Source organism: Cetorhinus maximus, chromosome 2, assembly GCF_964194155.1.
Source record: "Cetorhinus maximus chromosome 2, sCetMax3.hap1.1, whole genome shotgun sequence".
Lineage (NCBI taxonomy): Eukaryota > Metazoa > Chordata > Chondrichthyes > Lamniformes > Cetorhinidae > Cetorhinus > Cetorhinus maximus.
The window spans coordinates 176,403,061-176,417,833 of record NC_135880.1 but is presented as its reverse complement, the minus strand read 5'-3'; the positions used below and the strand labels follow the sequence as shown (position 1 = coordinate 176,417,833).

Here is a 14,773-nt window from a genome sequence, read left to right as displayed (position 1 = left end):
TTTTATATAGCGCCTTTAACATAATAAAATGCCCCAAGGCACTTTGCAAGAGTTATCAAAGTATATTGGATACCAAGCCACATGAGGATAAATCTTGATAGAACAGAGTATATTGATGTGAAAAAGGCTATATTTTTCATTGAGGGATATGTGGCAAGAATTAAATAATTTAAATGTTAGCTGCAGTATCAGTTGCACTAACTTAATGTATTATGGCATTCTGTGATTGCAATTACAGACACCCATTAATTGTGCTATTCATTTACTGTCAAATTATGTTGTCCTTTATTCACAAATGTTGATATTAATTTGAAATACTAATTAGGAAAGGACTGGCATTTATGACTCTTCCCTTCCTACTTGAAAAATAATACATAAAACTACAATTAATGTTTGTAGCAATGGTTTATGGTGCAGGAGCAAACCTCAACATTTCATTGTTTTACTGTTTGCTGTTATGTTTTTCTGCAAACATAATGTAGTGTTGTAGCAAACTGAATATTAACAGCTATACTGAAGGCAGTGCATTGGGCATTTCTGAAACCAAATTGTAAAGTCAATGTCAAATGGCTGTTCTAAAATGAGATGTTGGGGGTGGGGGGGGAATAGTGAATTCACTTTAACCTTACGTACAGAATCTCTGAATTATATTTTCTTGCTGTTTTTGCAGCCTGAAGTGCAAGTCCGGCAGGTTGCTGTGAAATTTGCCAGCAAAGTGTTCGCTTCAGACCATATACCATCCAGATACATGCTGTTACTTGCTGCAGGAGACCCGTAAGTTTTTTTTCATAGCGGGCTAATGTCAAACAATACAGTGCAACATACTTGCATTTTAGGACAGGGCACTTGTCAAAGAGGTAGGTTTCAAGGAGGAAAGAGGGGTGGAAAGGTTTGTTTTGGAGCTTAGGGCCTAGACAGCTGAAGGCACAGCAGCCAACAGTGGAGCAATGAGAATCAGAAATGCCCAAGAGAATAGAATTGGAGGAACACTAAGATCCTGGGGGTTGTGCAGCTGTAGGAAGTTACAGAGATATAGAGGAGGGAGGCCATGGAGGAATTTGAAAGCAAGGATGCATAATAAATATATTATTGGACCAGGAGCAGCAATATAGGTCAGCAAACACAAAGAGAGATTTGGTGCGAGTTAGGATATGGGCAACAGTTTTGGATATGGGGTTGATTAAACCCACTGAGGAAATAAATGTCAGAGCACTTTTTATTTTTACACATCTACTTCTATTCACTGCCCTGTTGGGAAGTAAACTGTATAATGGGGACTATTTAGTCAAGTAAGAACAAATGAGTCAGCCATAGTCACCTTGCATGTTTGTAAAATTAGCACCGATGCTAAACATGACAGAACGACAGCAAAGATCATTTTTAACCAGAGTCAAATATTTGGTCATCTAACTCTCTGCTTGATATTAGGAGAGAGGAAGTATATGGGGAAGCACGACATGTTCTGAGGGCTCTGCCAAATCAAACGACAGAGAAGGAAAGCACTCCTACAGTCATGCCATCATTTCCTGAAATGGTCCATTACATTCAGGATAAGGTAATATTTTTTCTTTAGTTTTGCTATGAGGCTGGTGATTGGTGATTCCAACTTACCACCTTTGCCAAGTAAACAATTAAGAGTTAAGAGTGATTATTAGGTTACCATCCCAACAATTTATGCAGGCTACTCCATGGTGCAAAGTTGCTTAATTCAAATTATTTGAAAAAGTTGAATCAGATAGTGTACAGTTTACATCTATGTGGGTGGCTGCTAAAATTTCATTCAGATTCACTAGTTCATTCGGATCCTTGAAAACGTTTTTTTTTACATGTGGCTTCTTATACTTAAATCTCATCCTTTTTCATAAAGTTTGATTATTCAGTGTTTATAGCAATAATTTAATTGATTGTTGGAGCAAAACGTCTTAAAAGTTGACTAGAAAACCATTCCACAGTAATCCATACACTGACTACCTAAAGGTGTCTTTAATGTGGTTAACCTATATAATAGGATTGGTCTTAAGTTCTCTGTTGTCTCGGTCATGGTATGACAGAATAAGAACTAAGACTTGGGTTAGGTTTTTGGTCACTTGAGCCTGCTGTGCCATTCATTAAGGTCATAACTGAACTTCTACCTCAACTGTACCTTCCCACACTATCCCTCTCTCCCTTAATTTCCTTAGTACCCAAAATAAGGGTCTAAGACATGAGCAAGGTGGTTTTGTGCACCATCCCCTTAAAAACAGCTCAACTATCTCATTCCATCCTCCAATTGACAGTGGGAACGGGCATTCTGATTTTGATTTTCTTTCTCATCAGGCCTCTCAGAGGATAAAAACGTCAGCAAAATATATCGCAGGAACATACATTCTGCCATTTAACCCTGCGACGTACAATGAGGTAAGAACCAATAAGATGAAGCAGATCAGATGGTGTAGAAGTTTGATACCAAAAATCGATTGCTAGAACATTCGGATTACTTGCAGTATTATTCCCTAATCTTGGCATATAAGATGGAAATAATAAAGTAGAGAGTAATTCAAATTGATTAACGAGTACAGAAAGGTTTAGTTGACGTAATAACTGGTATAGGAAGAATACATGAATGTTAACCATCAATAAGAATTTCCAAAAGGAAGTTGTGTTGCATTCAAGTAAGGTTTTCACAACAGTTGCCACGTGGAATGGAATCATTATCCATACATGAGCTGGCTTACTTCATTTAATTCACACCATTACTTGTGCAGTGGAAGTTGCGCTGCTGTTATTGCCAGAGTTTGAGCTGAGCATTTTAATATTTATAATGGGACCTCAAGTGAGGACTATTTTCATGATCTGGAAAGGAATAGAAATTGTACCATCAAGCCTAAAGTTGATTTAATCAATTATTACAAGTGTAACTGTGCCCAATGTCACAGTGGTTTTCACATTTAGGGAAGTTTTTTAGAAGGGTGCTTCATTTTGGAAGATATTGGCTTTATTTGAAAATGATTGACTTAGGAAATATTTGACCATATTAATCTTGAGGTTGGAAAAAAAACTTTTCCTTTTGCATTTCTCTCCAAAGTAAACTTTAACTATTCTTTTCTGTCCATCTCAAGTTCATGCAGAATTCTCCTTTATCTAAGCAATCAAAACTTTTTACCAAAGTTAACTTTTTATTTCAGCCAGCTTTGTTCAATAACTTTTTACAGTAACGCTTTGCAAAAATATGATGAAAATCTTCTCTGAGGTTACATCATGCTGGTAGATTGAGGTGCAGATTTCTGCATCAAATTGATGTAAACTTGCAGTGCAAATGTGGTGTCCTGGCCTGACTCCTAGACGTAGCACTGAGACACCTTGCAAGAAGTTAATCTCGCATCACTTTGGTTTGATAATATGAAATCGAATCTGGTTTGCAAAGTGTTCAGGGTTTTCCATTATATCCTCCAGGCACTTTTAAAATCTACTTCACCTGTTGTGATTATGTAATTTCATGATTCATACGTTTTAGTTTCAGGATTAAATTTTTTTTCCTTGTAAGATAAATTGCAATTCAAAGGGTGGCTTATATTTACTAAATAAGGTCAGAGTTGGAAGTAGGAAAATACTAAATAGCGGCTGACCCGCTGATTAAATCAGAGTGAAGAGTAAATCAGATAAGGCTAGACACTACAAAAGTAATAAAAGGACAAAACTAAAGGTTTTGTATCTAAACACACATAGCATTCAAAACAAAACAGATGAACTGATAGTGCAAATAGAAATAAATAAGTATATCCTGATAGCCATTGCAGAGACATGGCTACAGCATGACATAGATTGGAACCTGAATATTGAAGGGTACGTGACATTTAGGAAGGATAGGAAGTTAGGAAAAGGTGGAGGGGTGGCTCTGTTAATTAATGATGGTATTAGCACATTAGCGAGGGATGACCTAAGTTCAGGAAACCAGGCTGTAGAAGCGGTTTGGGTTGAGATGAGAAATGATAAAGGCAAGAAGTCACTTGTGGGAGTGATGTACAGGTCCCCTAGTTGTAACTACACAGTAGGGCAGAGTATAAAAGAAGAGATAATGGGAGCTTGTCAGAAAGGTACGGTGATAATCATGGGGGATTCTAATCTATAGATAGACTGGAAAAATCAGATGGGCAAAGGTAGTGTAGATGAGTTCAAGAATGTTTTCAGGATAGTTTCTTAGAAACGCACACTCTGGAGCCAACCAAAGAGCAGGCTATACTAGACCTGCTGTTGTGCAACGAGATGGCATTCATTGATAACCCCCTAGTGAAGGCACCTGTAAGTAGTAACGACCATAATCTGATTGAATTTTACATTCATTTTGAGGGAGAGATGAGTGCATCCAAGAGTAGTGTTTTAAACTTAAATAAGGGCTTGAAAAGACAGCATGAAAGCGGAGCTAGCTAAAGTGAACTGGCAAATGAGGTTAAGGGATTGGTCTATAGAGATTCAGTGGCAGACATTTAAAGGGATATTTCAGAATACACAAAATAGATACATTCCAATGAGAAAGAAAAATTCTAAGGGGGAGAGCCCACCATCCATAGTTGACTGAAAAAGTTAAAGACAGCATCAAACTTAGGGGAGGCGACGTATAATGGTATTGTCACTAGACGAGTAGTCCAGACCCAGGGTAATGCTCTGGGGACCCGGGTCCGAATCCTGCCATGGCAGATGGTGGAATTTGAATTCAGTAAAAAAATCTGGAATTAAAGTCTGATGACTGTGAAACCATTGTCGATTGTTGTAAAAACCCATCTGGTTCATTAATGTCCTTTAGGGAAGGAAATCTGTCGTCCTTACCTGGTCTGGCCTACATGTGACTCCAGACCCACAGCAATGTGCCCTCTGAGATGGCCGAGCAAGCCACTCAGTTGTATCAAACTGCTGCAAAGTCTAAAAAAAGGAATGAAACCAAACAGACCACCCAGCATCAACCCAGGCACTGGTAACGACAACGGCAATCTCAACCCTGCCAACTGTGCAAAGCCCTCCTTACTAACATCTGGAGGCTAGTGCCAAAATTGGGAGAGCTGTCTCACAGACTAGTCAAGCAACAGCCTGACATAGTCATCCTCACGGAATCATATCTTGCGAATAATGTCCCAGACACCACCGTCACCAACCCTGCCAGTGGAAAAGGACATACCCAGCAGAGGTGGCGGTACAGTGATATACAGTTGGGAGGGAGTTGCCCTAGGAGTCTTCAACATTGACCCCGGGCCCCATGAAGCCTCCTGGCATCAGGTCAAACATGGACAAGGAAACCTTCTGCTGATTACCACGTACTGCCCTCCCTCAGCTAATGAATGAGTGCTCCTCATGTTGAACACGACTTGGAGAAAGCACTGAGGGTGGCATGGGCGCGGAATGTACTCTGGGTGGGGGACTTCAATGCCCATCACCAAGAGTAAGTCGGTAGTACCACTACTGACCGAGCTAGCCGATTCCTAACTGATATAGCTGCTAGACTGGGTCTATGGCAGGTGGTGAGGGAACCAACAAGAGGGAAAAACATACTTGACCTCATCCTCACCAACCTGCTTACCGCAGATGCATCTGTCCATGACAGTATCGGTAGGAGTGACCACCACACAGTCGTTGTGGAGACGAAGTCTTGCCTTCACATTAAAGATACCCTCCAGCATGTTGTGTGGGACTACCACCGTGCTAAATAGGATAGATTTCGAACAGACCTAGCAACTCAAGACTGGGCATCCATGAGGCGCTGTGGGCCATCAGCAGCAGAATTGTACTCAAACACAATCTGTAACCTCCTGGCCCAGCATGGCCCCCACTCTACCATTACCATCAAGCCAGGACATCAACCCTGGTTCAATGAAGAGTGCAGGAGGGCATGCCAGGAGCAGCACCAGGCATACCTTAAAAAAAAAATGAGGTGTCAACTTGGTGAAGCAACAACATAGGACTCCTTGCATGTCAAATGGCATAAGCAGCAAATGATAGAGCTAAGTGATCCCACAACCAGATCTAAGCTCTGCAGTCCTGCCACATCCAGTTGTGAATGGTGGTGGACAATTAAACAATAAACAGGAGGACGTTCTACAAATATCCCCATCCCCAATGATTGGAAGAGCACAGCACATCAGTGCAAAAGATAAGGCTGAAACATTTGCTACAATCTTCAGCCAGAAGTGCCGAGTGGATGATCCAACTCGGCTTCCTCCGAAGTTCCACAGCATCAAAGATGCCAGTCTTCAGTCAATTTGATTCGCTCCACATGATATCAAGAAACAACTGAAGGCATTGGATACTGCAAAGGCTAATAGCCCTGACAATATTTCGGCAATAGTACTGAAGGCTTGAGCTCCAGAATTTGCTGCGCCCCTAGCCAAGCTTTTCCAGTACAGCCACAACACTGGCATCTACCTGGCTATGTGGAAAATTGCCCAGGTATGTCCTGTGAGCAAAAAGCAGGACAAATCCAACCCAGCCATTTACCGCCCCTTCAGTCTACTCTCGATCATCAGTAAACTAATGGAAGGGGTCATCAACAGTGCTATCAAGCAGCACTTGCTTAGCAATAACTTGCTCACTGACACTCAGTTTGGGTTCTGCCAGGGCCACTCAGTTCCTGACCTCATTACGGCCTTGGTTCAAACATGGACAAAAGAGCTGAACTCCCAAGGTGAGCCAAGAGTGACTGACCTTGGCATCAAGGCCGCATTTGACTGAGTGTGGCATCAAGGAGCCCTAGCGAAACTGAAATCAATGGGAATCAGGGGAAAACTTTCCACTGGTTGCAGTCATACGTAGCACAAAGGAAGATGGTTGTGGTTGTTGGAGGTCAGTCATCTCAGCTCCAGGACATCACTGCAGGAGTTGCTCAGGATAGTGTCCTCAGCCCAACCATCTTCAGCTGCTTCGTCAATGACCTTCCTTCCAACATAAGGTCAGAAGTGGGAATGTTCGTTGATGATTGCACAATATTCAACACCATTCGCAACTCCTCAGAAACTGAAGCAGTCCATGGGCAGGTTATGAGGAAAGGTTGGACAGGTTAGGCTTGTTAATACTGTGACATTGTTTAAATGGGCTATTTTTCGGTCACTATGTGGTGCGCTGCTTCACTTCAGGATCTTCTCCCTACTTAATAGAACAGAACTTTGAAATATTTGCCAACACAAGAATAGAGCAAACACTAACTAATGATATATCCTAAAAGCTGAGCACCAGAGGAAGCAAGCTGTTTATTACCTGCAGCGGCGGAGAGTTCTATAGTGAATTGAATCCAGAGCCAGCGATTTGGAGGCATCTCAAGCAGTTCCCCTCCCCCTCCTCCTGTAAACTTTAAAAAGCAAATAATTCTTTTGGCTTTAAAAAAAAATAAATTAACAATTCGATTGTGTCTTTAGATTATCCTGTATCTGCGAATGTGTCTGGCGCACAGCGCAGGCGTGGTACCCATCTCTCAGAGTTTCGTTGACATGCAGGACCAAGCTCCAGCCATTGGTCGTTATGTCAGAAGTCTGGTTCCTGACACACTCATTTCACCATCATCCTCAAAGAATGGAGAAATTAATCCAGTGCAAATGTATATTGACCTTCTCGAGCGGTTACTAACAGCCGTAAGAGGTAAGATCATTCAAAGTTTAAATGGAACATAACTATCAAATTGTAAACTTCATGCTGATTTTTGAAGCGTAGACCAGCATATGGGAGGTCACTGGTTTGGGAATTAGCATTGTTTGCTCTTTTTGTTGTTGTGCACAGCCTGTTCACTCCAAGGTATTGTTTAAATTATTTTGCACAATCATACACGTGCGGGACAAACAGGGCAACTTATGATTGGCACGCATGATACCTTCCTGGTTGCCTTGCATCTGTGCACATTCATACCTTAGAGGGAACATTGGCCATTAGCACCTACCAGAATCCCATTTGTCATTGACTTGTGTCATCCTTACTGTTGGCAATGGGTACAACTTGTTATGTGTCCTTATATACAAACTAAACAAAATGCATGTTTTAATTCATGTTGACTTACTGAAGTATACCATGTGTTGCCTAGTGATTATTTTTGTCTTAGGCAGCAGGCTGAGTGTGCTTTTATTAAACCACCAGATGATTTAACAAAGAACAGGTAAATGGTTGTGCATCATCTTGTAGTAGTCACAAATACAGGCAATGGCCATGAAACTAGCTAGGAACCCTTATAGATTAAAGGTTTCAGTACAAGAATAGAGGGATATGGAGACAGGGCGGAAGGAGGTAATTAGAGTCGGAGGAGACTTTTTGGGGAGTATAAACACCAGCATAGACCATCTGGGCTGGATGATCTGTTCCTGTGTTTAAGGTTCTATATAATATATTGTATAAGGATTGTAACAGCAGAATCTTATTAACATTCCTATTGAAGCATTGGTGGCTTCACTCCACAGCTTATTACCTGGCCTTGTTCAGACATGTACAATTCATGATTGGAAAATGAAAATTAAGAATGCATTCCAAAATTTCACTTCATAACATGTAACAGGGATAGATAATTTGATGAAAATTCCAAGACCATTTCAGGTAACCAGGTGTTGAGTTTGTACCACATAATTGATTATTGGTGCATTAATATAAGGTCCCCCATTGTGTAGCTTTTATAGATGGAATGAGTGATCCAGGAGATTGAGGTGCCTGCTGGTGGAAGCAGGTATTAGATTGAGAAACTAGTAACCTGTTGGAGTTGTAGGAGCTGGGTTTGTAGACATGAGATGCTATACATTTTGATTAATTTCCTGATTACTGTGTGGGGGATCTTAACCGGTTTCAGGGCCATGTTCAAGTTTTTAGGAAGGTGCATGTGCCTCATGGATGAACTTTCTGATTTTCTGATCAGCAACTTGGGTGAAATGTGTTTTTGAGCCATAAATAAAATGCTCAGGATTAACAAGTTTGGGATTTATCAAAACAACAGAATATATTTGAAGTAAACACTTAGAAGTGACTTCATAAAACATAAAGCCGAAAGGATGTGACTTGTATCATTGGCTGCATCCTCAATGCTTTGACTCCTGTGGAAAGCCTTGTTTAGCTCTTTCTACACGATACGAATGATTGAAGTTGGATGCTCCCCATTGCTGTGCATTAGCACAGAGACGAATTGTCCCTCGCATTAAACAAGGAAAGTTATGTCTCACCACCAGTGCAGTTTGTCAATACAATTCTGGATTTTATAGAATTTAGTTTCGGAATTCATTTTTTTGAAGGTGAGTGGGTATTGGGGTTAACCCTGAAATTCCTAACGCTCAAAGTGCAGACTTTTATTACAAAAATATGTCAACGGTTAATTTTGATCTTGATCATTGTTATAAAGCATAGACAGAATTGTGCCATTCTTGTGTTCAAAGCTACACATTCACCTGAGTTTGTAAACTGGAAGACAATGCCATAGAAGCCCTTAACACGTTGTGTTGATTGTAACTAAGGCAAACTATAGTTTTGATTTCTGACAAAAGGCGCTGACTGGGTAACTGCACAATAATGTTTTCATGTTACAAATAGCAGAACTAATCCAACAATAATGGGCTAGGAAGTGATGACTTTCGTTTGGGATTGATTTTGGTAACTGTGAGATGAAATATCATGCCTCGTGATTAAACATTCCAATTACTTTTCCTGCTTTGATTCTGTTCCTCCTCCTTTCTGTCTTCCTCTCTGGAAATGTTAGGGTTGCCTGTGATGTACTGTCTATTGGAAGTAGTCTCGGTCTATCCACAGAAATTGGCTGCTCAGTTCGCCGACAAAATAGATTGGATTAAGGTATGCTCATAATCTGCTTAAATAGCAGATTTGTTTGTGGAGGAAAATAGAATGGAAATACTGAATACTATTTTTCAAGCATTATAACTATCGAGCTTATATATTTTCGACATTTTTATGAACAAAAATGTATTGAGCCAGCTTGGCTCAGTTGGTAGCACTCTTGCTTCTGATTTAAGATTTCAAGCTTGCTCCAGGATTTGAGTGCATAGCCTGAGCTGATGCTCCATTTTAGGACTAAACAATTGTTGCACTGTTGGAGATTGCCAACTTTTGGCTGAGACATTAAACTGAGGACCTATCTGCCCCAATTCAGGTAGATGTCAAAGGCACCATGCAACTGTTAAAGGAAAACCATTGAGTTCTGGCCAGTATTTCTCCCTTAGCTAATCAAAAGCAGATTAGTTGGTCAGTCATGTCATGGCTGTTTGAGGGATGTTGCTGCTCAAAAATTGGTTCCTGCATTTCCCCACATAGAAATGATTTGCAATTGGAGGCGTTTCCAGAAGATGGTTAAAAAAATGCACACAAAAAAGTTAGTCTGCTCTGTTCATTTGGCAGATACAAAATTTAACCTACTGTTAATCTAGAAACACTTGAGCGTCAAATATCATTGAATTTGGGAGGAAACAAAATTTGATTATTTTCCCCAGTGGCAACTTTTATCTAGAAACTAAGTTGATTATATTTTGCCAGAGTTGTTTCCTGACTATCTTGGGCATTGAATTGATTTTGGACTTTTAAAAAATTGCCTTTAAAGTTTGCCTTCTGGAAAAAAATTCTAGAATAAACTTTTCTTGAAACAAGAAATATGATCGATAATTGTTTCTCCTATCTTCCCCCCACCTTTCAAAAGGGCCTTATGAGCACAAATAAAGATGAGATCCGTGAGCTGGCAGCAGAGCTTTATGCAGTGGTGCTGTCTACTATGTCTGGGAATGACCTGCACTTGGCTGTTCAGAATCTCATTAAGAGCACTAAAGACAGTGTAAGTACTTATTTTAATTAGTTACGCGTCATTACTGTTGCTGAATGTTGCCAATTAACCTAGTACTACTATATTTACTTCTTTCCTTCTTCAAAGCAGTCCATGTCCAAATCCAGCGCTGTACAAGTGCCAGGCAATGATCATCTCCAATAAAAAATTTAACCATCGCCCCTTGACATTCAATGGCATTACCATCACTGAATCCCCCACTATCAACAGCCTGGAGGTTTACCATTGACCAGAAACTGAACTGGATTAGCCATACGAACACTGTGGCTACAAGAGCAGGTCAGAGGCTAGGAATCCTGCGGCAAGTAACTCACCTCCGGACTCCGCAAAACCTGCCCACCATCTGCAAGGCACAAGTTAGGAGTGTAATGGAATACTCTCCGCTTGCCTAGATGAATGCAGCTCCACCAACACTCAAGAAGCTTGACGCCATCCAGGACAAAGCAGCCCACTTGATTGGCACTCCTTCCACCGCCGATGCACAGTAACAGCAGTGTGTACCATCTACAAGATGCACTGAACGAGCTCACCAAGACTCCTTTGACAACACCTTCCAAACCTGCAACTTTTACCACCTAGAAGGACAAGGACAGCAGACACATGGGAACACCACCCCCTAGAAGTTCCCCTCCAAGCCACTCACCATCTTGACTTGGAAATCTATCGTTGTTCTTTCACTGTCATTGGGTCAAAATCCTGAAACTCCCTATCTAACAGCACTGTGGGTGTACCTACACCATATGGAGTGCAGCAGTTGAAGAAGACAGCTCACCACCACTTTCTCAAGGGCATTTAGGGATGGGCAATAACTGCTGGCCTAGCTTGCAATGTCTACATCCCATAAATGAATTGAAGAAATGTTTCCTCAGGCTACACTCCCCACCTAAGAGGAACAATAGACAAACCCAAATGGATTATACCCTTGTTGTCTCCTGGAGACCAATTACAGAACTATCTTGACAGTGACCTTAAGTCACTTAATTTTTTAGCCCTTTTAGGTGTCGGAGGTCACAGGTTTGGGGGTACTACCCATAGAAGTCTTTGCGTGTTGCTGTACTGCATCATTGCAACCATGCTCTTGTTGGTGTGAGTGGATATTTAAGCAAATTGATGGAGTGCTAATCAAGTAGCCTCCTTTATCCTGGATGGTGTTGAGCTCGAGTCTTGTAGCTGCACCCATCCTTAGGAGTTTTCCATTGCACTTTTGACTTGTACTTTAGAGATGGTGGAGATGTATCGCACATTCCAGGTTGACCCACTCACTGCAGAATCCCCAGTCTCTGGCCTGCTCCAGTTGTTCGACATTTGTGTGATTGTTCCAGTTGTCTGTCTGGTGAATGGTAACCTCAGAATGATGACTCAGTAAATCATTGAATTCACAGGAGAGATAGTTAAGCTTTCTGTTGATAGAACTGCTCATTGCCTGAAACTTTTGTGACCCAAATGTTACTTATCACCTATCAGCTGAAGTCTGGATGTTGTCCAAGACTTGCTGAGTGTGGGCACAGATTGCTTCATTATCTGAGGAGCTACCAGTGGAATTCAGGCCTTATGTCCATACTTGATCCAAGGTTCTAATAAGGCCTGGAACTGTGGTCCTGCTGAACCCAAACTGAGCATCACTGAGTAGGTTACTGGTGAGTAAGAGCCACTTGATAGCATTGTTAATAACTTCTTCCATCACTTTGCTGATAGCTGGGAGCAGGTTGACAGGGTGGTAGTTGGCTTGGTTGGATTTGTCCTGCCTTTTGGGGAAATACCTTGGATATTTTCCACCTTGTTGGGCAGATGCCAGTGCTATAACTTACCGGAATATCTTTGCAAGGGGTGTGGCTAGTTACTCACTTGTTGTTGGACCCTGTAGTCTTTACTGTGTCCAAGTGCTGTTGAAATTATCATTTCTTGATGTTTCATGTGATAATAAGTGAAATAAAGTAACAAACCCTTCACATTCTATTCTCTGTAGAGCCCTGAAACACAGCATGGAGCGTTGTTGGCTTTAGGATATATGATAGGACGGTACCTGGCCAGAAAGAAGAGAACAAATTTAGATATCCAAGATATGGAACAGTCGGATGCTGAAGAACCACTGGAAGGCCAGCTAATCCAGTCTACCACAGAAACAATTAGTAACTAACTTGAAATATAACTTTGCATTGTGTTTTCATAGTTTTTTCATGAGTGCACCAACTATTAAACAGTTTTTCTATTCGTGAATTTTACTACCTCCAAATGTTTTTTATTAACTTCATCAGGTGCCATTTAAGTTTTTTTTTTGTCTATATATTTTAAAGATTGAGGTTTGGGTTTCCACCAGATATTTGAGAAGTTCTTAAGCATGGCATTACTTAGCAGTGTATGTGGGCATTTAACCAGAATAGTTCCAAAAGGCCTAATGCTCATCCTACAATTCCGGTGGGTGCCATTTGAAGCCTTGCCCGGAAGGCATGATGCAAAATGAACCTTCTAGACCAGTAAAATCTGAGGAGGATCCGCCATGAGGGATATAAATAATAGGAGCCTCCTACTCCTACTTCCTCCACTTTTTTTATACATTTACTCCTGTGGGGGTGGCTGTGAGACCATAGCATGCTGACCAGACCTCTGCAGTTGCTCTTAACATTGGTGAGAGATCTGTCTCATTTTGCAGACCTGCACACTGTATTGACCCACATGTGTAACCTGGCCTTTACCTCCCCAGCCACACTAGGCATCTCTGTAGACCCAACTTTGAGCTAAACAGCAAACATTGAACTGTTCGAAGTATGAATTTGTGCTGCAGATCAGTATGCAAAGTACCCTGTTGATAAGGTTTTTTTTTGCAGGTTTTTGCAAATTGTCCTCCAGGCTGGGTAGAAAGTAGCTGCAGTGAGTGCAGCTGCTTAAAGGACACATGCAATCCCTCTATGTAACATATGCTACTGAGGTTCCCGCTAAAGGAGACCCAACATTACAATTTGCAATAAATGCAGTTTTTTTCTAAATAGTGACATACAGATTATTTATATTTATATTGAATTATATTTGTAGTCTGATAGTTTTATTCTTTCCTTTTAAGTATGGTATATATTTTCTAAAATGTGTTTTTATATATATATATATGTATGTTTTATGTGTGTGCGTACACTGTCTTAAACAAAAATATTTCAGCTTCATTTTTAGATGATGCATCCCCATCTCTGGCCATGGCTGCTTGTGTAGCAGTTGGTGAAATTGGGAGGAACGGTGCTTTACCCATCGTAAATGAAGGCCCTGGGTTCTCAAAACTGCACTTGGTGGAGAGCTTCCTAGCTAAAATCCGCTCAGGCAAGGAGAGTAACAAGGTGAGGGTCAATCTTTATATCAAAAGTCTTCATATTGGCAATTTTTTTTATTTGGAGCAGGAATACTTGAGCATTACTCCTACCAATAGCACAGTCATCGATCATTAAATGTATCTTTCTCGGTAGTAATTTTGTTAATTTCTGTGCATGAGGAATTTAAAACAGAGGAGTCTTGATATGCTGAACTTTAAAAATACAAAATATGCCTCTAGTTTGAACACAACCACCCTTGCAGAATGCTACTTTCAAAATATCATTGCTCACTAATTAATTTCTGAAGATGCAGTTCCTCTCATTGGTAGGAATAGATGGTGAACCAAGTACACTTTTAAGCAAGTTTTCGTAATCTTGTTTTACTGAGGCACTAAGGCTTTGAAATTGCATAATGTGATCTCAGCATATTAGTATCTAAATGTGATCTTTTTAAATTCCAATGTCTGCTGTATTAAACAAAGTGTTACCCATTTGGTTAATGTCTCTGTAGATAGGAATTCATACAAACATATTAAGTGTTTGTATGCCATTATGCAGTCACAAACTTTAAAGAACTAGGTTTTTAATGAGAAATTTGCATATTTTGGATTCAGTGTTTATAAATTAACTTGTTAAATCACAACCCAAATTATTACATAAATGTAAAACTATATTAAAATTTTGCAGCTGACTGTACTACCTTATGGAA

General features: G+C 40.5%; 1 protein-coding gene across 1 annotated transcript in view; it reads left to right on the top strand.

Moving 5' to 3' along the window:
- Positions 1–14,773, top strand: part of ecpas (Ecm29 proteasome adaptor and scaffold) — a 108,052-nt gene that overhangs the window by 43,464 nt on the left and 49,815 nt on the right. Inside the window, exons 15-22 of the mRNA XM_078571174.1 lie at positions 671–774; positions 1,429–1,555; positions 2,317–2,397; positions 7,377–7,596; positions 9,680–9,771; positions 10,628–10,759; positions 12,735–12,897; positions 13,919–14,091. Coding sequence (XP_078427300.1) covers positions 671–774; positions 1,429–1,555; positions 2,317–2,397; positions 7,377–7,596; positions 9,680–9,771; positions 10,628–10,759; positions 12,735–12,897; positions 13,919–14,091 — 1,092 coding nt within the window. The remainder of the gene's footprint in view (positions 1–670; positions 775–1,428; positions 1,556–2,316; positions 2,398–7,376; positions 7,597–9,679; positions 9,772–10,627; positions 10,760–12,734; positions 12,898–13,918; positions 14,092–14,773) is intronic.